At 44.4% G+C, this 27,923-nt stretch overlaps 1 protein-coding gene across 1 annotated transcript in view; it reads right to left on the minus strand.

Annotated features, from left to right (window-relative positions):
* Nucleotides 1-27,923, minus strand: part of LOC134949320 (cytochrome P450 2C23-like) — a 90,542-nt gene that overhangs the window by 33,912 nt on the left and 28,707 nt on the right. Inside the window, exon 4 of the mRNA XM_063937816.1 lies at nt 9,248-9,408. Coding sequence (XP_063793886.1) covers nt 9,248-9,408 — 161 coding nt within the window. The remainder of the gene's footprint in view (nt 1-9,247; nt 9,409-27,923) is intronic.

The raw sequence follows: 27,923 nt of genomic DNA on the forward strand, positions 1-27,923 counted from the left end.
TGCTGGGCAATGGGTAAGGAAGAACTCGATTTTTTCAGAATGAAGAGCTCCTACCGTAAGTAGTACAGGGGGTGTACAGAGAGAAATAACCCCATTGGACAGTGGATTCCCATCTAAGCCATGCATGGTGACACACCTACCCAAAGATAACTGAGGAATGCCTAAGGCCTTAGCCCAAGTTAAATCCATAAAGTTTCCTGCGGCTCCACTGTCGACAAAAGCCGACACAGAGGAACTGAGGCTGCAAAAGGAAACCTTAGCTGGGACTAAAAGGGAGTTATTCGAGGAGATAAGCTGCAGACCTAGGTGAACCCCCTCACAATTCACCTGGTCAAGGCGTTTCCCGACTTATTCGGACAATTACGAGCAAAATGTCCCTTACCCCCACAGTACAAACAAAGACCAGAGTTTTGCCTTCTGGCTCTCTCTTCAGGAGACAACTGGGAGAGACCCATCTGCATGGGCTCCTCTATGTCCTCAGGGATGGAATATACACACGGAGATGACCTGACCGATGCTCCTTTTTCAGCCTTCCGCTCTCTAAGACGACGATCAATCTTAATAGAAAGCTCCATGAGTTTATCGAGAGTCTCAGGAGCGGGATACTGGAGGAGACTGTCTTTAATAGATTCTGATAAGCCGAGGCGAAACTGACTGCGCAGGGCTGGGTCATTCCAGCCACAGTCGTTCGACCACCGGCGAAACTCTGTACAATAAACCTCTGCAGGATTCCTACCCTGTCTGAGAGCGCGCAATTGACCTTCAGCGGATGCCTCTCTATCAGGGTCATCATATAACAGTCCTAAAGACCCAAAAAAAGCGTCTACTGACAACAACACCGGATCATCTGCTTTTAAACCAAATGCCCAAGTCTGGGGATCCCCCTGGAGCAAAGAAATAATAATCCCGACCCGCTGAGATTCAGTACCCGAGGAGATCGGTCTTAAACGAAAATAAAGTTTACAGGATTCTTTAAAAATAAAAAACTCTTTTCTATCACCAGAAAAACGGTCAGGCAAATGCATTTTTGGTTCAGGAACTACCCTCGGGGAAGTTCGTAAAAGATCTTCCTGCGACTTCACCCGAAGGGAAAGATCCTGAACCATCTGAGTAAGTTCTTGAATCTGACTGACTAAGAGCTGACCAGGATTTGGTCCTAACCCTGTTGGATTCATGAGGCCGACAATTTCTTACAAAAACTGAATAAGAAAAAATTAAACTCCGTTTAATTTTAAGTTTTGGTATGGCCGGTAATAATGTTATGATTCCAGCACTCCTGACCGGAGGAGATTTTATGACAAGGACCAGAGCGCTGGAATGGAATGCAGGTAACGGGAGCAGGAAAGATTAGTTGCCCCTGGCGCCCTAACTCTATTGTCTTACCCGTGCTATCGGAAATCCCCTGCGAGACTATGGTTTCTTGAGCCCCTGGCAGCCACGTTTGAAGGGCGGATTATGTCTGCCCAACTCCGGTGCCCCCCGGTCTTAGTGAGAGACAAAGGGAAATCCGAGGCAGGATGATAACAAGAGGACCTCTGACTGACAATAGGCCAGGGGCAACAAGCTAACTAACAAAACCTGAAGTATGTGCGGAAACCCGCCAGGGAAAAGGACAACAAAAATCCACTTGTCCAGTACTCCTACCCAGCACCGCCGGATACCAGAGTGGACCTGTGGAAGCGGAACCCTCCGCGAAATGCTCCAAAACACAAATAATAAATAATAAAGTGGACAAGCCGCAACACACGGCAAAGCCGCGACTCACGAACACCACTGGATGTTATATGGTGATTAGTCAGGACTCCAGGAATAAGATGACAACTTCCGAGTTCAGGACTTCCGAATACTGGAATGACCGGATACAGCAAGACTGGAACAGACTCTCAGCAAACAGAGACAGCATGCAGGAAGCTATTACCGGCGTCTGTGAGAAGCCCTGGGAGTGTATTTAACAAGGAGTCCTCCAATCAGCTGCCAAAAGGCTGATTAGAATAAATGCCGTGCAGCTGCCTTGCTGCACGGCCAGAGAGCAGGTGAATACATTAACTCCTTAAGCCTAGCAACGGTGAACGCGGTCCGCCAGTGGCGTCCCCGTTGCTAGGGTCCGTGCGGCTCAGCGCGCACGGCATCCAGCGTTGCCAGGGAGCCGGTGGCTGTCCGCGTACGGCGTCCTTGGTTGCTAGGCGCCGGGCCGCACCGACGAGCGGACCCCGGCGCCTAACAGGTCACTGTTACCCAAGGTCTCCCCAACTTTAGTGTTTGATAAAATATCCACATTATTAGTAATTACTAGATCCAAGGTAGCTTTACCCCTAGTTGGGTCCTTGACTAAATGAAATAAGTGGTGATCCTTTAACATATTTATGTAGATTATCTCAAATCCGGCAATTTACTGGATCCCAAACAGCATGGATTCACTGGGGGGAGATCATGTCAAACAAATCTTATTGACTTTTTTGATTGTGTGACTAAAGTGATGGCTAAAGGTGGAGCCATGGATATAGCTTATCTAGACTTTAGTAAGGCTTTTGACACAGTTCCACATCGCAGACTGCTAAATAAACTTGAAAGTTTGGGATTGGATATTAGGATTATTGAATGGATAAGATCTTGGTTGAAGGATAGAAAACAGAGAGTTGTGGTAAATGGAGTGCATTCACAGGAGGGAAATGTTACCAGTGGAGTACCCCAGGGATCTGTACTTGGACCAGTGCTTTTTAATATCTTTATTGGTGACATTGCAAATGGCATTAAAGGGAAAGTATGCCTTTTTGCAGATGACACAAAGGTATGCAACAGGGTAGACACACCAGGTGGGGTAAAACAAATGATTGAGGATCTAGGTAGACTAGAGGAATGGTCAAGAGTCTGGCAATTACAGTTTAATGCCAAAAAATGCAAAATCATGCACTTGGGTCTCAAAAATCCTAAAGCTAAATACAGTATTAATGGCACTATACTGGAAACTACTGAGGAGGAAAGGGATCTAGGAGTCACTATTTCAGATGACTTAAAAGCAGGTAAGCAATGTAACAAGGCAATGAGGAAGGCTAGTCAGATGCTTGGCTGCATAGGGAGAGGAATCAGCAGCAGAAAGAAAGAAGTAATAATGCCACTGTATAGGTCATTGGTACGGCCTCATCTAGAATACTGTATTCAGTTCTGGAGGCCATATCTTCAAAAGGATATTAATACATTAGAAACTGTACAAAGGAGGGCAACTAAAATGGTGCATGGCCTACATCACAAAACATACCCAGAAAGACTAAGAAATCTCAATATGTATAGTTTGGAGCAGAGAAGGGAAAGGGGGGACATGATAGAAACTTTCAAATATATGAAGGGTTTTAACAAAGTCCAGGAGGGAAACATTCTCCAAATGAAGAGAAGCAATAGGACACGAGGACATGCACTGAGACTGGAGGGGGGGAGGTTCAGGGGAAATTTGCGGAAAAATTATTTCACAGAAAGGGTAGTGGACAAGTGGAATAGCCTGCCATCAGAGGTGGTAGAGGCTAAGACAGTAGAGCAATTTAAACATGCATGGGATAGACATAAGGTTATCCTTACAAAGAAATAAGGATCAAATAAGGTTAGTGATAAAAAATAATATAAAAAAATAAAATAAGGGGCAGACTAGATGGGCCAAGTGGTTCTTATCTGCCGACAAATTCTATGTTTCTATGTTTCTATGTTTCTAACATATTGCCCCTGATTTTAGCACATGAATCGTTACTCCAGTTTATATCCGGGTAATTAAAATCCCCAATCAAAAGGGTGTCCCCCAATCCCACAGCCGTTTGGATTTGTTGCAAGAGTTGTTCTTCCTCATGTATGCTAATATCCGGCTGTTTGTAGCACATGCCTATGACTAGATTTTTTTGCATCAATTCCCCCACTTGAGATTTCTACCCATAGTGACTGCACATTATCACCAGTCTCCTCATAGATAACCTTCTTTAGGTATGGCTTAAGTGATGGTTTAACATAAAGACATACACCTCCTCCTCTTTTGTTAGCCCTGTCACTCCTAGAAAGAGAATACCCCTCCAAGTTAGCAACCCAGTCGTGAGTCGTCCCACCATGTTTCCGTAATACCTATGTCATACTCAGCCTTTGATGCTAACAAGTCCAATTCCCCCATTTTACCTGCTAGACTTCTTGCGTTTGCAAGCATACATTTTAGTTTAGCAGTTCCTTTATATGTTTGTTTTTTTAAAGATATCCTATCCTTTGCTAGTGCATCCCTTGAGTTACTGATACAGACAATCCTTCTCGCTCCCACTCCAACCCCACCGTACTTAGTATTGCCCACCTTACTTTTCTCTTTGTTCAACCCAATATTCCCATCTAAATTTACCGCCCTGACATAAGTATTTTCCCTTATGCCCCATACATCATTTTCTATAGGCTGTAAAGATGACACATAATTGTTATTAGTTAATGCTTTGGCAATACCTTTCTTAATACCCTTATTAGAACCCATGTAAATGCCCTTACTGGCTGAACTTTCCCTCCCACCTTCTCCACCCACGTTTATCTCACTACCATCATCCCTACTATTCTCACTGCATGACCCATAGTCTCTAGCTAACCCCCCCCCCCCCCCCCCGGCTCCTAGTTTAAAAGCTCCGCCAACCTACTAACCATCCATTTCCCCCAGCACCGCAGCCCCTTCCTCATTCAGGTGCAATCCATCATGAGAACAAAGATGGTGCCTTACTGAGAAGTCTGCCCAGTGTTCCAAGAACACAAACCCGTCTTTCCTTCAACAGTCCCTAAGCCACACATTTACCTTCCTAATCTCCCTCTGTCTCCCTGGGCTAGCTCGTGGCACTGGTAATATTTCAGAGAATATTACCTTAGATGTCCTTTTTTTAAGTTTCTGGCCTAAGTCCCTATACTCTTTCTTAAGGACATCCCACCTACCATCAACTTTGTCATTGGTGCCAAGGTGCACCAATTCCGCTGGGTCTTTCCCATCCCCTCCCAATAATCTATCTACCCAGTCCGCGATGTGCTGTACCCGAGCACCCGGGAGACAACAGACCATACAGCGATCACGATCCCGGTAGCAGATTGCCCTATCTGCCTTCCTGATGATAGAGTCCCTTACCACCACCATCTGCCTGGGCACCTCTCTAGCTTTCATCCCATCTGAGCCAGAGGGACCACTCCTCCAGTTGCTAGAGGGAGCAGTCTCCTCCGACTCCATCATTTCGTCGCTATTATCCACCGAATCATCGTCCAATCGGGCAAATTTGTTTGGCTTTGATAGATCCGAGATGTCGTGCCTCCCCCTCTTTTTTCCTTCTAACAGTGACCCAACTGCCTACCTGATTATCCTCGTCTAACAGTGACCCATGCTGCAACTCCTCCACCGTTCTATCTAAACTGCGCTCGAGATTGTGAATGTCCCTCAGTCACGTAACGGTTTGCTCTAGATCAGGGCAACCATTCGCTCACATCTTGTGATTTGTATTCACCCTGGGTCGGCTGCTCCAGGTGCGCATACATCTTGCACGAAATAGAGTGAGACTCTCAATCATAGCCCCTCCCATCTGTTTAAAAAACTAACTCCCTATTACTTTCCGAAAGAACAATAAGAAAATAAAAACTAACTAGCCAATACAATCAATGTACAATAAGTAGAAAGAAAAAAAACCAACACAAAAAAACTCCCTTTTACCTTCTGAAAGAACAACAAGAAAAAAAAAAACCTAATTAGCCAATACAATCAATACACAATAAGTAGGTAATCAATACTTATCTGAGAGGAAACACTGCGACACCTATACTCCTCCTTACAGTTGCTCCAGTCTTCTGCACCTCCTTCTCACTCGGCTTCCGGCTACTGCTTCATCCGCAGACCTCACATATGCAGGCTGTGGCTTCAGTAGCACACACTCACTCCCAGTAGCAGCAGCCCACACACACTTTCAATCCCCTTTGTACTGCCTACGGCACCTTGGGACCTTAACGTGGTTTTGCAGTTCCTCCAGTCGGATTGGTTTGAGCCTCTACAGGAGGTTGAGGTCAAATTTCCAAAATCTGTTAAGGCCCACACTACACGTAAGGTGGGGTCTTCCTGGGCGGCTGCCCAGGGTGTCTCGGCAGTGCAACTTTGCCAATCTGCAACTTGGTCTGGGTCGAACACGTTTGCAAAGTTTTACAAGTTCAATACTTTGGCCTCTGATGATCTGAAGTACAGTCAATCAGTTCTGCAGGAGCCTCCGCGCTCTCCCTCCCATTCAAGGATCTTTGGTACATCCCCATGGTACTAATGTGGACCCCAGGATCCTCTAGGATGTAAGAGAAAATATGATTTTGGTTACCTACCGGTAAATCTTTTTCTCATAGTCCGTAGAGGATGCTGGGAACCCGCCCAGCACTTAGTTTTCCTGCAAATGTTATTTGGTTCAGTACCACTTCCTTTCAGTTGTGTACTGCATTGTTACTTGGTAAGTAATGTTTCAGCAGTTGCTGAATGTTCAATCTACGTTGGCTTGGCGTGCCTTGTATGTGTGAGCTGGTACGAATCTCACCACTATCTGTGTATAATCCTTCTCTCGAAGATGTCCGTCACCTCCAGCACAGTTTCCAGACTGAGTCTGGTAGAAGGGGCATAGAGGGAGGAGCCAGCCCACACTCGCAAACTCTTAAAGTTTCAATGGCTCCTGGTGGACCGGTCTATACCCCATTGTACTAATGTGGACCCCAGCATCCTCTATGGACTACGAGAAAAGGATTTACTGGTAGGTAACCAAAATCCTATTTTATCCAGGCTTCACCCACTCTGTGGAATCCCCTCCCACAATAAGACTCACCTCTAGTATCCAAACCTTAAAAATTCCCTGAAAACTCACCTCTTCAGACAAGCCTATCAAATTCCAGACCTACCCACATAAACCTTCAATGCTTTACTATCTAATTACATCCTCTCTGTACAGTACACATAACCTCACATATTTTGTCTTTCTTTACTCTCACAATCTCCTGACTCTTTTCCAAAATTTCTGGGTGATCATATCATACAAACCATTAAGAACCTAGCAATCTGGTGGACTATTATGTAATAGGTAGCCTCTATCCTTGTGTATCAATGCCTATTTCCCTCTAAATTGTAAGCTTGCGAGCAGGGCCTTCCTACCTCTGTGTCTGTCTATTTGTACCCAGTTTTGTTCTATTACTACTGTTCTAATTGTAAAGTGCAATGGAATATGCTGCACTATATACTGTAAGAAACTGTTAATAAATAAATAAATAAATAAATAAATCTAGAAGGGGGGTAGACAGCACACCCTAACAACTTAAAGTGATGCACTACCATGCTGAGACTTGTACTGCTACACACTTACAAATGGAAAATGCAGGTGCACACTCTAAACATTACTAAACAGAATAATTGTAATAAATTCTGCAGTTTCGCATTGATTAAAACAGGTTCTTTGCATAGTTCTGGCCAAAAGTATGGGCCTACGCACCATGTACAGGTGACCTCATCAGGAAGGTCCCTAACATTCCTAAGGTTCAAGTGACCTCATCTATTTATGTCTGTCATTACTCAGTCTTGTTTTATTAGTGTTTGTTCTCAGTTGTAAAGTGCAACAGAATATGATGCTGCTATATACAAAACTGTTATTAAAACATTTTTTACTTACTCCCAACTAGGTCATAAGCACAAGAAAAGTTTTTTTTAACATTATTTTTGATGGAGAGTAGGCTTCATTATAATTAAAATTTCTCTTTTACACCACACTGTAGGTAAAATATTTCTTCTCATGTATGGTTGAAAGTAGCAAAAATACATATTAAAATATGCCCACAATATCATATAATGTAATATAGAAAATCTAAGATGTACAGAAGGCATTATCAGCTTCAGGTGGTGAATCTGCAATCAGCCAACCACAAATGCCTTCTAGCTCTGATTACTGGCATCATGTGTATTTGTACTAGACCTCAGGTTATGCTCATGATATGTCTATGAACAGGTGGTTCTCCTCTGTCACAATTACACAAACACGCCCTTACTGTATATGGTCTGGGTTTGAGCCCCCCCCCCCCCCCCTTCATGTTCCGCTAATCAAACCATAAAGGGGCACAAGTGGCAGATCTGGATATGGATGTGTGAATATTTATATGGGCATGGACATTACAAATTTAGACAAACTGCGTAAATTACAGTCAGTGTCCTACCCCTAACTGTTATACATTTTATACACTATTTTTTACTACATTATTTGTTGTGAGATAATACTACAGTGATTAAAATTAATATCTGGTGCATTTTCTGTATTATTTACACATTGGCAGTGATTAAGTTTGTGAAACAAAATGTACATTCTATGGAAATAATATTTGGGGATTAGTTGGTAATGTGGCTCCAAAAAATGGATGTCAACATTTTTGTAAATTACTAATCTCTCTTGACTATCATAATGATGACATTTATTTTTTTGAATACAATAGCCTCCAAAGTTACAACAGTGTTTGCTCTCTTTGTACTAGAGTTCAAAATGTATTTCTGTTAATTTTAGGTCATGGTGGAACGCAATTAGTCAGGTCATGCAACTTTGCCTCCATAGTGGTAACCAATAGTTTCACTTTCCAATTCTCTGGATTATGGCACCCGGATTTAGATTGACTACAAATAATACCTTTTGGAAGGAATTCATGAAGTCAGTACAGAAGGCAATGTAATTTATACAGATGAAGCAGTTAGAAATAAATTATTTATTGTGTATATGTTTTGATTGATTATAAATTTGACAGATGTAGATTTATGCTAAAATACTCAAGTTACATATCTCGCAACTGTGACGATTTTCACGTGGCAGTCCCATTTTTGGGACTGTCGTGATGTCCCACCCACAGGCCGTAGTGTTCTGCAGTGGCGGGGGGATGGGGTGGGAGGGGGCGGTGGCAGTTGGAAGGCTCCTGTCATCGCTGCCCTCCTTATCAGAGCAGCAGTCTAGTCAGTGAAGACAGGGAGAGGGGACATGCAGCAGCTCACAGAGCACTTAGTTATGCCCTCCTTAGTGGCGACAAATGGGGGAGTGACTCGTGACCACGGCACTGTTGCAAGGCCATGCCCCCTTTTATTTAGGTCACCCCCTTTTTCAGACACGCGTGCAGGAGTCTCGCTTCTAAATCCTCAAATGTTGGGAGGTATGAAAATATAAAATGTACAATGTTCATGTTCAGCACATTTCCAATAGTTTCTCAATTGTTTCTTAATACTTACCTGAACCGAGGTAGTGTTTAATAGAAGGGCAACGTCTATAATGTATGACAGGAGGGTTATGAATTTCTTGTCCTCATAGTCAAATCTCTCACCAAATACAACGGAGCAAATAACATTGGATACAGCCTGTATCAGTATATATTCAGGGTCAAATGGAGTGCCTGTTGTATGGTAAAGAAGAAAAGTCTTTACTTTTACTATACTAATTAAGAGTAACACTATAAATAGCGTAATGATACAAATTCTTATACTAATATCTTCCACATAGCCTAGTGGTATATTTAGACAACCATCAATTATTAGCTAAGCCCAATGGTTGACCATTAATTGCTTAGTATACTGTACATTATATAAATGTATTGCTTCGGCACTGTGTGTCAATCTTCTTTTACTTATATTCAAACAAAGATTATGCAAAACTAAAAAGAGAAAAAACTTTCAAAAGTGTATTATCTTAAACTTACAGTATATTGAGAGAAAAAAAACTCTGTGTAAAACAAAAATGACTAAAAAACTGAGAAGACCTTTCTTTCTCAACATAAACTGTACAGTATTGTTCTTTAAATGGTGCTTTTCTGGCTGTTTAGGGGTGTATATCTTTAAGGGAGTATTTAGGTTTTGATTTGTTCAGCCTCTTTTAGGTTTGGAAGTACCACCCACCCAAAACCATTGCTATTACATGTTTGTTTGTCATATTCAATATTACAAATAAACTTAGTCATAGCTAACAGGCGGGAAGAAGCAGTGGCGCACGCAGGGGGGTTTCCAAGTACCTGGAAACACATGATGAGCTGAATCTTCTATTTTTGAGACGGAGACACAGCTTCCTCCATCTCAGTTAAAAGCCGTGATCATGACCGCGGAGCTGCTGCACTGATGCAGCATCACAGAGCTAAGTAGAGATTTGCCTGTAGAATGTCCGGAGGGGTGGAGGGGGGAGCTGTTGGCTGTGCATGCTCAGCCACAACAGCTCCCTCCATTCTCACTCTGCTGCCCATCTGCTCCCAGCGCCCGATGGAACCCTATGTACGTATGTATGTATTTGTAATTATGTACGTACGTACGTACGTACGTACGCTTGTGTGTATCAGCTAGTGTATGTATGTATGTATGAATGTGTGTATATATCTATGTATGAATATATGTGTGTGTATGTGTATGTGTATATATATATATATATATATATATATGTGTGTGTGTGTAATGGTTCCCTGGGCGGAGACTGACCCCCCCCACCTTCTATGCAGTAGAAACCCGGCAGCACTCTGCGCCCTTCGTGAGTAGATTACTGTATTAAAGTACAAAAGGCATAGTGTACCGACGTTTCATCGCTGCACAGGGCATTTTTTTCAAGGTGCTATGCTGTAGGCTTGAAAAAAATGCCCTGCTCAGTATTAAAACATCAGTACAATATGCCTTTTGTACTTTTATACATGAATTTACTCACAAAGACCGCTGAGTGCCTCCTGGTGTCTACTGCACGGAATGTGTGTGTGTATATGTGTATATATACAGTATACTCACACCCAAGCACCCACCCTACCATGGAAACACCCCTTACTAAATCCTGCATTTGCCCCTGGGAAGGCGCTACTAGCCAGCGGTCACGTGTGGCATAGGTGGTCATTGTGGGGCACTTAACCATTTGAAGACTGTGATCATGTCCTTCCCCTATGGGAGGACAATGGGCGATTCTCTGCAGGCAGTGCTGGCACTAACTGCTCAGCAAAGCCTGCAAAGCAGGGAGGTGCCAGACTAGGGAGGCGCTCGCCCCGATTTGCTGTTATCCACTCACTGTTGCTGCCGGCTGCCACTGCGCCTGTCAAATCATGTGACAGGTAGCTGTGCTGGCAGTGTGAAGAGCCCTGCTACCTCCTCCCTCTGCCGATCAGAGCTCCCAGATGCAGCACTCCTCCTTCTCCCCACTCACCTGTTTGGCTGACAGCCAAGGCAATATATATCCAGTAGTGCCTGCTGGGGAGCATAGAGAACTACATATCACTCCAGCGTCTCCGTAGCACTGATCACAGGAGGTCTGTCTGGGGAAGGGGTTGTTTTCTGGGGGCAGGACTACAGTGACATGACAGGCAGGCTGGGAGGTGTGCTGTACACAGTACATAGGAAGTGGAAGCTGTGTGTTCCATTTCTACTTCCCCTCATCCTTGCTACATAGTGAGAGCATGCTGGACTCCTTCATCCAGAGACCAGCCTGCTGCCTGTCAGAGGGACAAGCCTACCTGCCTGACAGATACCTGCCACCCAAGTAAGTGGAGTGGCCAGTTTAATCCCTGTGTATCACAGAGCTATTTATATATATTCAGTTCACTCACTATGTCTTCCTTGGGGTCTGTAATGCTTTTTGGGCCCGCAGCTGCCCCTTCACTCAGTCATCTCTAAGGACCATGACTCCACCTTGTGAAGAACGGCTGCAGGTGCCCCCCATCCTCCCAAAAGTAGTGGGTGTGACCTACACTCCCTGCAGCGTCTCCAGCCCATAGCAACCGCCCCCCCCCCCCCCCCACACCACCAAGGCTGAGCTGCAGTAATTTGGCTGCAGAGAGCCATGGGACTGATTCTTGATCTCATCCTCTGCTCCCTGGTAGTACCCTGGAGACTCTGACTCCACAGCTGCTGGTGGTTCACATGAAGAGGCTTTCCACAGAGGAGCTGTGGTGCCCCCTATGCAGGTTGACGAGGGGGTGTACGGGGTGATCCTCATGGGAGTCCTATGCTGCACTATGGAGGTGCAGTATGTAACTGAAGACTCTCTCTGTTCTTACTTCCTGCTGCCCCTCTCTGTCCCTACTGTATGTCCCTGCTGCCCCTCTTTGTCCCTATATCCCTGCTGCCTCTGTCCCTATGCCCCTGCTGCCTCTCTCTCCCCTACTGTATATTGCTGCTGCCTCTCTCACTGTCCCTGCTGCCACACTCTCTGTCCCTACATCCCTGCTGCCTCTCTTTCTACCTATGTCCTTGCTGCCTCTCTCTGTCCCTATATCATTGCTGGCGTTCTCTGTCACTTTGTCCCTGTTGGCTCTCTCTGTCCCTGCATCCCTGATGCCCCTCTCTCGGTCCCTATCTCTTTGCTAGCACTATCTCTCTTTCCCTGCTGCCTCTCTCTGTCCCTACATCCCTGCTGCCTTTCTTTGCCCCTGCTGCCTCTCTCTGTCCATATTACCCTGCTGGCTTTCTGTTATATAGTGCCAGGGCATTGAATGTAGATGTCAGGGGGAGGTGGTGCAAGGCTTTTTCTTGGCATGCTCCTGTATGCATGTGCCTGTGCCAACCACCTCATTTCACACTGCCCCCCCCCCATAATGTGTATGAAGCATTGCTGTGGGCACTACATGTATAAATGGTACTATTGTGGGCATTATGTGTAAGGGGCACTACTACTGTGGGAATTATGTGTATAAGGGGTACTACTGTGTAGCTTAATGTGAATGGGGGTACTACTGTTTATCTTAATGTGAACAAAGGACATTACAGGTTGAGTATCCCTTATCCAAAATGCTTGGGACCAGAGGTATTTTGGATATCAGATTTTTCCGTATTTTGGAATAATTAGATACCATAATGAGATATTATGGTGATGGGACCTAAATCTAAGCACAGAATGCATTTATGTTACATATACACCTTATACACACAGCCTGAAAGTAATTTTAGCTAATATTTTTTATAACTTTGTGCATTAAACAAAGTGTGTCTACATTCACACAATTCATTTATGTTTCATATACACCTTATATACACAGCCTGAAGGTCATTTAATACAATATTATTAATAACTTTGTGTACACAAAGTTTGTGTACATTGAGCCATCAAAAATCAAAGATTTCACTATCTCACTCAAAAAATTATTTCGGAATATTCCGTATTCGAAAGATTTCGATATGGGATACTCAACCTGTACTGTGGCGTAATATGAATCAGGGGCACTACGTGCAGTGGAATGTGAATAAGGTTGTGCTATTGTGTGGCGTAATTGAAATGTGGGTACTGTTGTGTCCATTCCTTGTGAGACCACACCATTTTTTTTGTGTGCAGCGCACGCCTTTGCCGCGCACTGTCTCTTTGTGGAGTATGGGAGGGCACATATTTATAGTTTGGAGGGGGGCACCAAACACCCTACCACCAGCCCTGTCTGCGGGTGAACCTGTACTGTGCCATAGTAAAGGGTGGTGAGTACTTCACAGCACAGGTTATGCTTATATAGAGGGGGAGGGGGGCATTTTAGTTGCCTCCATTTTAAGAAACCTAATTGACTTGAACTAGTTTTTGGTAGCACCTTCCTTGCCACCCTCTATGGATTAACATCAGGCCATCCAACTAATAAATCCTGGGTGCTTAAATCCAATGCAGTGGTGCTTGTGTCAATATTTTTAGTGGATAAATTAGCTTAAGTTGTGTTATCAATGTTTCAATTGATATAAATTAATAGATGCCTTAGAGACTATTCCACTATTAACAGACCTGATGAAGAATTTGACTGAACCCCTTTCATTCTCTCAATTTGTGTCTGTATTTCATGTAGTAAAGCTTTGACCCGTGATTCATCATCTATAGTACTCTTTTTTTCCTCCATCACATCAATTGACCTTTTTGGAAATGTTGTGTTGTTTAAGTAAAGAATAGATAGTGCAGTACATAATGTATAGTGTCACGCCATATACTGTGTAGACCCTGTATTTTAATATACAGTAATACTTGATTGATTTATGTTTCCCAGTGTATTGTGTTTCAGCAGCACCAGTGGCGGAACAAGCAAGCGGTGGGCCCAGGTGCAACAAAATGCTTTGGGCCCCCCCCCCCCCCCCCCATCCCATCTAAGTCCACCCCATGGGCAGTGCGCGCCGTAGGCGCGCGCAAAAATACATAGTGGCGTGGCTTCGTGGGGAAGGGGTGTGTCCACAAAATAATACCAATTCATAAAACGGTGCACAGTAGTCTCCATTCTTCAAATTACGCCGCACAGTAGCACCACTACACCAGGTAGAGACCCTTTTACTCCTTACAGCGAACAGATTCCCCTTTTTACACATAACGGCAGACAGCGTGCACTTTTTACACATAACGGCAGACAGCGTGCCCTCGTTACACATAGCGGCAGACAGCATACACTTTTTACACAATGGCAGACAGCGTGCCCTTGTTACACATAGCGGCAGACAGCGTGCCCTCGTTACACATAGCGGCAGACAGCGTGCACTTTTTACACATTACGGCAGACAGCGTCCCCATTTTACACATTACGGCAGACAGCGTCCCCATTTTACACATTACGGCAGACACCATACACTTTTACACATAACGGCAGATAGCGTGCCCTTTTTACACATTACGGCAGGCAGATTCTACCTTTTTACACATAGCGGCAGGCAGATTCCCCATTTTTATACATAGCGGCAGGCAGTCCCCCCTTTTTACACATTGCGGCAGGCAGTCCCAAGAAAGAAAGAAAGAAAGAAAGAAAGAAAGAAAGAAAGAAAGTGTCAAAGTCAGAAAAATGTCTCTATGCACGTTGCCATATTTGCACCGCACACTGGTCCGTGCTGCGCATGCGTACGCTCTCCCGTGAAGGCGCATACCCGCAATAGCGTGCACTCGCAGGCGCGGTATGCGTATTTACGGTAGAGTTTATGTAGTCGTAGCGTGCGACTCATTCGTTACATATTTGCACAATTAAAGTAGTTTGTAGATCATGATCTCTTTGATAGATTCTGAAAGTTTGGTTAAAATAGAAGGTCCCTGGTTAAAGGAATCCCTCTTTGTATTGTACGAAGGGTCTGACAGGAATCATACAGCAGTGTTTGGTACCCATCGGAAGAGTATTTAATTAGTAATATTCCGGTGTTGGTTTGGAGCGTATTAATCGCTCGTGCGAATAGTTATGGACATAAGAAGTTTATGTCCATTTCTATTATTTACACATACTCAGGTATGCGGCGGGAAACCCAGTTTCCCACCCACCTGAGCTGTTGGAAATCGTCACAGCCCACCTGTATGAATCACCCTATGACCTTTTGTTATGATGCAGGGCCGAATTCCTTCGGCCAATGGACAATGGGATTGTAGGACCATGAGATTGCATTGTGTGTGGGGCATAAATAGGCAGGCCGACCACATCCAGCGCTCACTCTCTCATCAACGGTTATCTGCTGATAGCCGGGAGCTGGATATCGAGGCGCAGGCGATCATACCCTTTGTGCGTAAGTTTCTCTCCGTAATCATTGTCTTTCTGTGAGCCAATTTCTCTCATCTCTCTCTCTCTCTCTCTCTCTCTCTCTCTCTGTTCTGTTCTCTCATATCTCCCCTAGACTAGGCTAGTATTGTATTGTATTAGATAGTATTGTATTGTATTGCATTTAGGTCAGTGTAGTATTGTCTTTTTGTATTTATTGTTTAGTTCTGTGGTTAGGAAGTCTTTGTTATATTGTAGTGTATCATTTGTACTGTTATCCCCTTTTTACAAGTATATTAGATATAATACAGTTAATAGGCTTTGGAACCTAAACCAGTATCTGTGTATTTTCTATAGTGTTAAGTGTTCACTTGAGCGTCGGTGACGCTCAAGCAGCTTTGTAGTTAGTCAGGTTACACAAGGTTGCACTTACACCCTGTACTCACATTAAGGTATTCTGTGTATTTCTTTGGTATAAGGTTTAGACATAAAGGTATAGCATTGTGAGCGTCTGCACCGCTGGTGACCTCCTCGTGGTCTCGAGCGTAAGCTACGCCATAGCGAATCATTACTCTAGTCATAGCCAATAACGTATCCTGTGATCACTGGGCCGTGAGCGAACGTGACGCTTGAGCGTCTCGCCTACGGCTGAGCGATCGTTACGCAACTAGCGTACCATTACGGTACTTCTTAAGTAAACAGCGTACAGTGTTCTTAGCTTCATAAAGGGTTGTTTATACGACAAAGGAATTTAGCATTGTCAATTGGGGACTCGTCCTATCCTTCTCATATCTGCACTAGGTAGATCAGCAGACATTATCCCCCAGCAAAGGGTGGGAGGTTGTCTCCCAGTGCTGACGGGATAAGCGTCTGCTTCGCTTAGATAAAGAGTGCTGAAGGAATCCGGGAACCGGAAGTAAGAACAAAACGCTTGTGTCTTTTAAAAAACTGTTTTATTTCTCTTCTGTCTTGCGTATACACGCACGCATACATTTATCTGCATTTCTTTTTCAATTTCGTATATCACTATTCCTGTTTGCCAATTTTTATAGTTGATAGAAAGTGCTAAAAAGAGATTTGCTGTTATTTCATAATAAAGGTAATAGTTAAAGTATAGAACAACACACGATTTGTCTAGGAGACAAGGCAGTCAGTGTGGATTGCGGTAGATGATCAGGGATCATTTACATTGATAAAAGTATATATTGTGTTACGGTGGATCTTTGCATTGCGTACACGTGTCGCTAACAAAGACTAGCGTACGCAATCCAAAAGGCAGACGCACGCAGCGTACATTACGCAACGTAGCGTCCGGTTACGCTCACGTAGCTCAAGTCACGGAAAAGGTGAATTAGCGCAAAGCGATAATTAGCGCAAAGGCGATAAGTAACGCACAGCGGTAGATAACGCGAAGCGGTAAATAACGCAAATCTATTTTTGGAAAAATCTGAAATCTAGTTTAACAGATCCTACTCCTAATTGGTAACACTGTTGGACTGAAGACAATTTCTGCGCAGAAATAGATATAGAAACAAAAGTGTACATGTGTTGAGTGAGTGTGGTTTTGTATACAAAAGTTTATATAACTTTAAGGTGGAACCAAAAGGAAAGTCGGGTACTCGTCAAGGGACACACGTGTAAGTGACATATACGGTGGCTAGGGAGGCATCCCTGGTTAAATAATATTTGAGCATTAGAGTATAGCGGACCATAAGGTAACAAGACCAGGAGGTCATAAGGTAACAAGACCAGGAGGTCGTAAGGTAAAAGGTCCGCTATAAAAGTCCAGTGGCACAACGCCTGGGGTGTTGGTGCAGAACCCATATAGGCCATACAAGCTCATGCTGAAGGAATCGCGGCCGGAAACATCGATTCCATTAGATCTTTCAGTACATAACAAGTAGTGCTTGTGTACTGAACGATTGGACCGCACGTAATTGTGTGCAGTAGTTAGTAATCTGACCTAATACCATTAGAGTAAAGTGGTCACTAACGCTATTTGTACATTCTGACGTGATTTGTGTAATTTTTTATTTTTGGAAGGGAAGTTCGCTGGTCACTCAGGAACTATCTAACAACCCCACCTTTACTGGAAAGAGTAAGTGTCCTGCGGGTAACCCTCATATGTTCCAGTAAACTGAAGGTTCCATAGGGGCCCTGTATCGAGTACGCCAGCACCACGTCGGTGTGATCAGGTCGTATTGGTCGAGGTGGGCGAGTGAGTGGGGTACTCGGTAAACCGCCACCGCCGGCCTACTGTGGAGTAATTCGGTTGTCTGTAAAGGCTTGCTGAAAACCTTGATACAGAAATCCAAGGAGGACTAAGCAACACCTGCAGACTATGGGGGCCAGTTGCTCAGGTAGGGGGCGATCAACCTTGGTTCAGGTTGATTCTGTGAACCGACCAGTTGGGTCGGCACGATATGTGATGTGTGAAAAATACGGAAGTCACACAGAATCTTTATGTGATGAATGGGAGAGAATGACTGTACAAGACAGGGACAAATTCCCAAGAATAGGTAGCTTCAGTCCAGACGTGTTACAAAATTTAAGGAGGAGGATATGTCTCGTAAAATCAGCAAAGAGACGAATTCAGCATCATGATTATTTACAGTTATGGCACCAGGAAGGTGAGATACAGAGAGGTTTGGCTCTGGCTGCAGGATCTGGGGCAGTCAGGAAGCTGATAGCCACAGCTCCTCCTCCACCATACATTGCAGGAGAGAAGTTGATTGCGGAGAGAAACGCACTGGGTTGTAAAACACAAACTCTTAGTAACCCTGTAAATGTTAATGATGTTAACCAAATAACTCATGCAAGTATTAACCCGTGCAAGATGTACCCTGTTTTGAACCTTCCTCAGGAGTGTGATCAAGAAGACGATTCAGCAACAATTTCAGCTCTCTCTCTTGCAGCCACCATAGCAGAGACCACAGTAGGCACCGCGACACCCACGAGATTAGTGAAAGCCCCTAGCGGAGGGATAGGTGAGGTCGTGTCAACGGGTAAGTACGGCACCATGCACTACACTGAAACAATTGTACCACAACAAGCTGTAGAATCTACACAGGAAGAGGCTGTTAGAATTGCTCCTGTAAGGGTAATAGCAGTTCCCAATGGAAAAACAGATGTGTCTGGAGCCACTCCCATAAGGAACATTGCCATGTACACTCCATTTTCCAGAATGGAATTAAGAACAATAGTGTCCGAATTTCCTGACCCCAGAAAGGACTTAGTTGCTAGCCAAAAATACATCAGGGATCTAGGTAACACTGTAGAACCCAACAACAAGGATTGGCAGATACTGCTAAGAGCTTGTTTACCTTCCAATGTTGACGCAACTCAATTTTTAGCTGACTGTGCATTGGATAAAGATGTACCGCTTACAGACGTGTACAACAAGGATAATGTAAAAAGGATAAATTTACAGCTAAAGGAGTATTTCCCAGCCGTTGTTAAATGGAATAAAATATTTTCCATTAAGCAAAAGGAGTCCGAAACGGCAACAGAATATTTTCACCGGGCACTATTAGAAATGGCAAAGTACACTGGTATAGAAGACATTAAGACCAACCCAAACCATCGAGAAGTAGCAGTATCTGTACTGATGGATGGTTTGAAAGAAACATTAAAAGCTAGGGTACAGACCACACAACCATGTTGGCGAGGTCTGTCAGTGTCCACATTGAGAGAGGCTGCTATTGATCACGACAGAAACATCACTAGGCACAGGGAATCACAAAGTGATAAGTTGATGTCCGTAAGTATACAGGCGCTGACCACAAGGCAGCCTGCGTATGTACCACCGAATCCTGTGGGTAAGGCAAGTGTAATAACATGTTTTTCTTGTAACAGACCGGGACACTTTGCACGAGAATGTAGAACAAAGAATGTACAAAGATCTTTTCAACCCCCTAGACAACAACACAACACACGACAATGGGAGCAGGGTCCACAGAGGCGGAGTTTTGAGCCACATACAGGGGAAACAAAAAGATATCCCCCGAACAGAGATTGGCATGCCTCTGGTAGTTCCCAGCTAACTCCCTCACAAGTAGTCGCTGCCAGCAGGATTCAGGGAGGTCAGCATACCCAATAGGGGTGTGGCCATACCTGTAATCTGCACCCAGTTAGGTTGATTGCTAGTCTTGGAAGCGAACCAGAGATTGCAATCAATGTAGCTGGTAAAACTTTAAACTTTCTTGTAGACACAGGGGCGGCCAAGTCAGTGATAAATTCGACAGTGGGCATGAGAACCACTGGTAGGACAATTCCAGCCATGGGAGTAACAGGAGTAGTCCAGCACTACCCTGTTAGCAAACCAGCCGAGATTACAATAGGGCCTTTGCATACCAAGCATTCCTTTTTGCTGGCTGCATCGGCACCAACTAATCTCCTGGGAAGAGACTTACTATGTAAAATGGGTTGCGTCATTTATTGTACTCCTGAAGGTGTATTCTTGGACATCCCTGAGAATCACGCTCAGGAAGTATGAGACATGTTAGACTCCCCATCAAAATTAATGTCACATTCCATTATGACAAATAGGAACCCATCCCAAGTAGAAGAGATGACATCTCAGATACCAGAGTCACTTTGGACAAAAGATGGACAGGACACTGGATTAATGGCAAACGTAGCTCCAGTAGTTGTACAAGTAAAAGATGGTAGGATAGCTCCAAAAATCCCACAGTATCCTCTGAAGCCAGAGGTGGAGTTAGGAGTTTTCCCAGTAATAGAACGCTTGCTGCAACAGGGCATTCTGGTAAGAACGTCCAGCACAGCCAATAGTCCCATCTTCCCTGTTAAAAAGAGTGGGGGGAGGGGTTACAGGCTAGTGCAGGATCTAAGGGGGATTAACAAAATAGTTGAGAGTCAGTTCCCCGTAGTGCCTAATCCAGCTGTCATCCTAATGCAAATTCCTCCCACTGCCAAATTTTTCACTGTTATTGACCTCTGCTCCGCATTCTTTTCGGTACCTCTGCACCCTGACAGCCAATATTTGTTTGCATTCACATACAGAGGAGTCCAATACACGTGGACTCGGTTACCCCAAGGTTTCATAGATAGTCCAAGTATATTTTCTCAGGCTTTGCATGATTGTTTACAGTCTTTCCAACCAGACAGTGGATCAGTATTGATACAGTATGTGGACGATTTATTACTGTGTTCAGATTCACTGGAAGCATCTCTGAAGGATACGAAACAGCTCCTGTTTCATCTTTCAGACACAGGTCACAAGGTTTCCAAAGACAAGTTGCAATTATGCCAAGCTAAGGTAAAATATTTGGGACACTGTCTAACACAAGGACTGAGACACCTGACCGCTGATAGAATCCAAGCCATTAGAGACATGACACTGCCACAAACCCAGCAACAGATCAGGACGTTTTTAGGAATGTGTGGGTATTGCCGTAATTGGATCCCAGGGTTTTCCATATTGGCGCTACCTTTGCAGGAAATGGTCTCTTCAAACAAACCTGATCGGATTTCGCATACAGACGAATCTGAAACAGCATTTGAGAGACTCAAGCAATGCCTAACGCAGGCACCAGCACTAGGTATGCCAGACTATGGGAAACCCTTTGAACTATACGGAACAGAAAGTGCTGGGTGCGCAGCAGGTGTACTAACACAAAAACACGGTGACGCCAGCAGGCCAATTGCATACTACAGCGCCCAGCTAGACACGGTAGCACGATCCCTCCCCACATGCTTGCGTAGCGTTGCGGCGATAGCATTGCTAGTGACGAAAAGCGAAGATGTTGTGCTAGGCCACAACCTCACAATCCATGCACCGCATGCGGTATCTGCCTTATTGAATTCTGCCCAAACCAGACACGTCTCATCAGCAAGGTTTACGAGATGGGAATTGGCATTAATGGCCCCAGTAAACATCACCATAAGGAGATGCAGTGCATTAAACCCTGCAACATTTCTCCCAGGTGTGCCTGGTCAGACACAAAGGGTGGAAGGTGAGAGTGATGGGGAAGGAGGATTTAATGCAAAGGAAGATACACATGATTGTATGGAATATTTGACCCAAAATTTTACCGCAAGGCCTGACATCAGTGACAATCCACTGGAAGATGCAGAACTCACGTTCTACACGGACGGTAGTTGTCACAGACAGTCAGACTCGGGAGACTTGTGTACTGGATACGCAGTCGTAGATGACCAAGACACCATAGAAGCGGAACCGCTAGGCCCACCTCACTCAGCCCAGGTTGCTGAACTGGTCGCCCTAACCAGAGCATGTGAATTGGCTAAGGGTAAGTCAGCCAATATCTACACCGATTCCAGATACGCGTTCGGGGTAGTCCATGATTTCGGAGCGCTATGGCGGCTCAGAAATTTCATGACGGCGGCTGGTACACCGATAGCGCATGCAGCCCACATAAAAAGGCTTCTAACAGCGATACAGGAACCCGACAGAGTGGCTGTTATCAAATGTAAAACACATACATATAGCCAAGACCCAATATCCCTTGGTAACAGCCGAGCAGACGAAGCCGCAAAGCTTGCAGCTGCTACCCCCATACAGACAGACACCACACAACTGATGGTATTTAATACCATCAACACACAGAAGTTGTGTGAGATGCAGAATTTGTGTTCCACACAGGAAAGAGCAGTCTGGAAGGCAAAGGGATATGGCCAGGAGTCCTCAGGGCTCTGGACGGATGGACATGGTAAACCGGTGGCCCCCAGGGCATACCTTCCATGTCTGGCTGAAGCAGCTCACGGGCTGACTCATCTAGGCAAGGAGGGGATGTGCAAATTGGTAAGAGCATACTGGTGCGCCCCAGGATTCTCCTCTCATGCGAGTAAAAGAGCAATGTCATGCCTTACCTGTCTGAGAAAGAATGTTGGAAAAGCAATACCTACAGAACCATCCCATATCCCACCTGCCGGCGGCCCTTTCCAGGTAATACAAATTGACTTCATTCAATTACCCCCATGTCGAAATTTGAAATATGTACTTGTTTGTATAGATGTTTTCTCGAATTGGGTCGAAGCTTTCCCAGCAGCTACAAATACCGCTATGTTTACAGCTAAGAAAATTGTGCAGGAATTTGTATGTAGATATGGTATCCCTAGAATCATTGAAAGTGATAGGGGTACCCATTTTACAGGTGATGTCTTTCAAGGAATGTGTAAGTTGATGGGAATTGATAGTAAGCTGCACACTCCGTACCGTCCACAGGCGAGTGCGAAGGTCGAAAGAGTGAACAGCACTATTAAAAATAAATTGAGTAAAGTAATGGCAGAGACAGGATTGACGTGGCCAGAAGCTTTACCCATTGTTTTGTATAGCATCAGAACCACTCCCAGGTCCCCTCTTAATCTGTCTCCTTTTGAAATCTTGTTTGGTCGACAACCGCATGTCATGATTAACCCTCAGGATGATTTGAAATGTAACAATGAAGTAACTGTAAAATACTTAATTAACATGAGTAATTGAGGAATCAAAATGATAATCTGAAGTTGGTGATTCCTGATTTACCAGATAGTAATTGTCATGACATTGAACCTGGGAATTATGTAATGATACGAAATTTTCTACGCTCAGGTTGTCTTATTGATAGATGGGAAGGACCATACCAGGTCTTATTGACTAGCACCACAGCATTGAAGGTTGCTGAGAGAGAGACTTGGGTCCATTCATCCCACTGCAAAAAGGTTGCTGATCCAGAGAAGTCCCGTGATAAGGAACAGACGGTAGAGGTTGTATCACTGGAGTGTCTGTTCCAGGAGGACTGAGGCGGCACCTGAGCCTTGAAGACCGAAAGCAGTTGTCGACTCCCTTCTCCCTTTTATTGTTTTTCTCCACTTCCCAGCCCCTCTCCCTTAAGATTTCTTTTTCCCCCTTCTCATTCTTCTCCATTTCCTCCTCAAAGATGGACTTGCCCCAAGAGACTGTGATCCGGATTTTGATGTTAACCATGATGTTGACCAGAGCAGTCTGTTCCGGCGAGAGTACCATAGAGGTCGAAAGAGGTTCTGGAATGGGTTCCGATTATGATGATGGAGGCGTAGTTTTCCAAGATCAACCAAACCAACAAGCAAAGGCGAGTATCAGAAAACGATCCGATAGAAGAAATTGTGATGGATTGTTAGCTGAAGAAAATTGTATCTGTAGGCTCTGTGATAATCTGGTTGAAGATGGATGCATAAAGAAATGCCAATCTAGTTTTAATATCCATATAGACCGGCATCCATTGAGTGACTATCACTCTTTAGTGGGTAATGTGTTAAACCAAACAGATTGTTGGGTATGCTCTCAAGTACCTCAGGGTCATAGCAAATCAGGGCTAGTACCATTTCCTTTAACGTTAGGGGAGGTACTTGAGCTAAGTGGTGGGAGACCGGTGGATCGGAGGTTTAACATCTCCAGCCCCCCTAGTTTGAAGCTCCACCAATACCATGTGGATAGGTCCCTCATATGTTTTAACATCTCCAATCCCAGAAAACCGGGAAATTGGGAAGTGTCATGGAGCAACCTTACCATGACCTTTTCACACAGAGCAGATAGAATGCCTACAGATACAGAGCTCGTACGCCATATAGCCAGTAGAGGAAAATATTTTCGGTATCGATATACCTTAGGAAATAGGATTACTAGAGTTGGAGAGGTATCACCAGGATACTGTGCACATATCGTACAAACTGATACGTGCATTAAGCAGTTGGAAGAATTAGGGTCAGGAGATTTCACCTGGAAGGTTTGTAACATGGTCATGTCCTTCTCCGTCCCTTATGTTCTCCCCGATGACGCATATTTCATATGCGGGAGAAAGGCGTACAAGTGGCTTGCCCCAAACTCTGAAGGATTGTGTTATATTGGAAAGGTATTGCCTGAAGTGATGACTGTAACACATGACAAAATGAAGGACATACACCGTGGTGCCCAAGCTCCTTATACTCACACTCATTACGAGCACCGAGTTAAAAGACAACTGTCAGAAAGGTTGGAGCATCCGGCCTCTGATCTTATCCATGAATCCACCGGGATTCAGGTTCTGGTAGCGTTAGATTTCACTCGCACCGCTCGAGGTGTGATGAATTATAGATACATTTCCGCACTCGCCAATTTGTTAGATAATATCACTGAAATGTATGATGACACGTTTAGATACACTGGAAGAGAACTTCAAGCTTACAAAACAGAACTAGTTCAGCATAGGATGGTTCTTAATTATCTTACAGCAGTAACAGGCGGATATTGTGTTACATTGGCAACACAGTACGGCATAAAGTGTTGCACGTATATCACAAATAGCACAGAGGACCCGGTAGAGGTCATAGACCAAAAGATGGACGATATTCTCCAATTGAAGTGGGAATTTCGTCGAAAACACAATCTCACCCTTGCTGCTGTAGGTAATGAGCTGACTGGTTGGGTGTCATGGTTGAACCCGCGAAATTGGTTCTCCGGTTTAGGAGACTGGGCTCAAGGAGTCATAATGGATGTTGGAAAGTTTCTACTATGTATCTTGGGTGTCGTTATATCGATTGGATTGATATTTAGATGCGGGCAGGCTTTAATGAGGTGCAAACAAAGTACAAGAGTGATGAGCTTGAGGAGCGAGGAAACCGTAATTAACCTGGATTTGATTTATGACCCAATGATAGAAACCAGAATGTGATGAAAATGCGATTATACGGTCCGTTTCTTTCACCTGTTTTTCTGCTTTTCTCCAAAGATACAAAGACCCCCTTGGACGAGGAAGTTGATGAGACGCTATACAGACAACAGACAAGCACCAAAGAAGAAGATTTGACAACTTTAAATATGGACACTTGATGAACTTTGCCATGGATCCCCAGTTTCCCTAGTATTTTTAAACTCACGCTAGCCCAACATTTTTGTAAATCTGATGGCACTGACAAAGCTTGTTGCTCATGCCTAAGGAGCAAAACAGCGCAAAGAAGACGACTCTCAACAGATACCGAACACAACTTCAACAACAGATGTACATTTCCCTGACATAGAATATCATTGCATTTTTCGTAAGTGTTCTTTATCTTCATCTCTACAACCCTCAGGTAACGACACACATAGACGATAGGGAATACAGGCACAGATATCAGCAACCACATACCTCCCCCATTCATGTATCATCAACTAAAATGTGCTCCCCATTTTGTTCAAAATCCGAAAAGAGCTCGGTAAAGTTTGACAGCCCATCCACAGACCTGTACCACAGGATAAGAAGGAATTCAAATGTATACTTCGCAATACCTCGAAGCTTGATTTACAACACGTACGGCACGATGATACATGACCCTCCAAACATGGACTCATACACACATGCTTCTACTTTCTCACTAGGTCATACCCTCTTCACACCTACTCCTCTCTTCTTCCTTACCCCACCATGGAAATCAATTAACCCCTGACTTGCATTTTTCTCCTTAAATGTTTTGTGGCAGTTATTATTGACTGCCAAAGGGTGGACTGTCAAAGTCAGAAAAATGTCTCTATGCACGTTGCCATATTTGCACCGCACACTGGTCCGTGCTGCGCATGCGTACGCTCTCCCGTGAAGGTGCATACCCGCAATAGCGTGCACTCGCAGGCGCGGTATGCGTATTTACGGTAGAGTTTATGTAGTCGTAGCGTGCGACTCATTCGTTACATATTTGCACAATTAAAGTAGTTTGTAGATCATGATCTCTTTGATAGATTCTGAAAGTTTGGTTAAAATAGAAGGTCCCTGGTTAAAGGAATCCCTCTTTGTATTGTACGAAGGGTCTGACAGGAATCATACAGCAGTGTTTGGTACCCATCGGAAGAGTATTTAATTAGTAATATTCCGGTGTTGGTTTGGAGCGTATTAATCGCTCGTGCGAATAGTTATGGACATAAGAAGTTTATGTCCATTTCTATTATTTACACATACTCAGGTATGCGGCGGGAAACCCAGTTTCCCACCCACCTGAGCTGTTGGAAATCGTCACAGCCCACCTGTATGAATCACCCTATGACCTTTTGTTATGATGCAGGGCCGAATTCCTTCGGCCAATGGACAATGGGATTGTAGGACCATGAGATTGCATTGTGTGTGGGGCATAAATAGGCAGGCCGACCACATCCAGCGCTCACTCTCTCATCAACGGTTATCTGCTGATAGCCGGGAGCTGGATATCGAGGCGCAGGCGATCATACCCTTTGTGCGTAAGTTTCTCTCCGTAATCATTGTCTTTCTGTGAGCCAATTTCTCTCATCTCTCTCTCTCTCTCTCTCTCTCTGTTCTGTTCTCTCATATCTCCCCTAGACTAGGCTAGTATTGTATTGTATTAGATAGTATTGTATTGTATTGCATTTAGGTCAGTGTAGTATTGTCTTTTTGTATTTATTGTTTAGTTCTGTGGTTAGGAAGTCTTTGTTATATTGTAGTGTATCATTTGTACTGTTATCCCCTTTTTACAAGTATATTAGATATAATACAGTTAATAGGCTTTGGAACCTAAACCAGTATCTGTGTATTTTCTATAGTGTTAAGTGTTCACTTGAGCGTCGGTGACGCTCAAGCAGCTTTGTAGTTAGTCAGGTTACACAAGGTTGCACTTACACCCTGTACTCACATTAAGGTATTCTGTGTATTTCTTTGGTATAAGGTTTAGACATAAAGGTATAGCATTGTGAGCGTCTGCACCGCTGGTGACCTCCTCGTGGTCTCGAGCGTAAGCTACGCCATAGCGAATCATTACTCTAGTCATAGCCAATAACGTGTCCTGTGATCACTGGGCCGTGAGCGAACGTGACGCTTGAGCGTCTCGCCTACGGCTGAGCGATCGTTACGCAACTAGCGTACCATTACGGTACTTCTTAAGTAAACAGCGTACAGTGTTCTTAGCTTCATAAAGGGTTGTTTATACGACAAAGGAATTTAGCATTGTCAAAAGGAAGAAAGAAAGAAAGAAAGAAAGAAAGAAAGAAAGAAAGAAAGAAAGAAAGAAAGAAAGAAAGAAAGAAAGAAAGAATGAATTATACTTACCCTCTCTGTTGGCTCAGGCTCCTCGGTGCAGCTTCCTGGGCAGTAGAGAAGAAGGAGGAGGGAGGTGAAGGAGGGAGCCGCAGCAGCGCTGTGTTACTGGTGGAGGCGCTGCTGCTGCCCCTCTGCTTCCCTATAGGCTGTTCTCAGAGACAGCCTATAGTGAAGCAGAGGAGCAGCAGCAGCGCCTCCACCAGTAACAAAGCGCTGCTGCGGATCTCTCCTTCACTGAGAGACTGTGACCTGTTTGTATATGAGGGAGGGAGGGACGGACCCACCTCCCTCCTTCGTGTGCGGGTGGCCAGAATCGTTCCTTATGACGGGCGGGTCACGGGAGCGCTGGTGTGCGGCTGCGGCATGACATACAATGAGTCATTGTGACCAGTGGCGTAACTAGAAATTTTTCTCCCCCAAGCCAAAAAATCCTTCGGCGCCCCCCCCCCCATACACCCCGTAATTGGCACTAGCAAAGGTAGAAAAATGCGTGCG

This window comes from Pseudophryne corroboree, chromosome 8 (genome assembly GCF_028390025.1).
Source record: "Pseudophryne corroboree isolate aPseCor3 chromosome 8, aPseCor3.hap2, whole genome shotgun sequence".
Lineage (NCBI taxonomy): Eukaryota > Metazoa > Chordata > Amphibia > Anura > Myobatrachidae > Pseudophryne > Pseudophryne corroboree.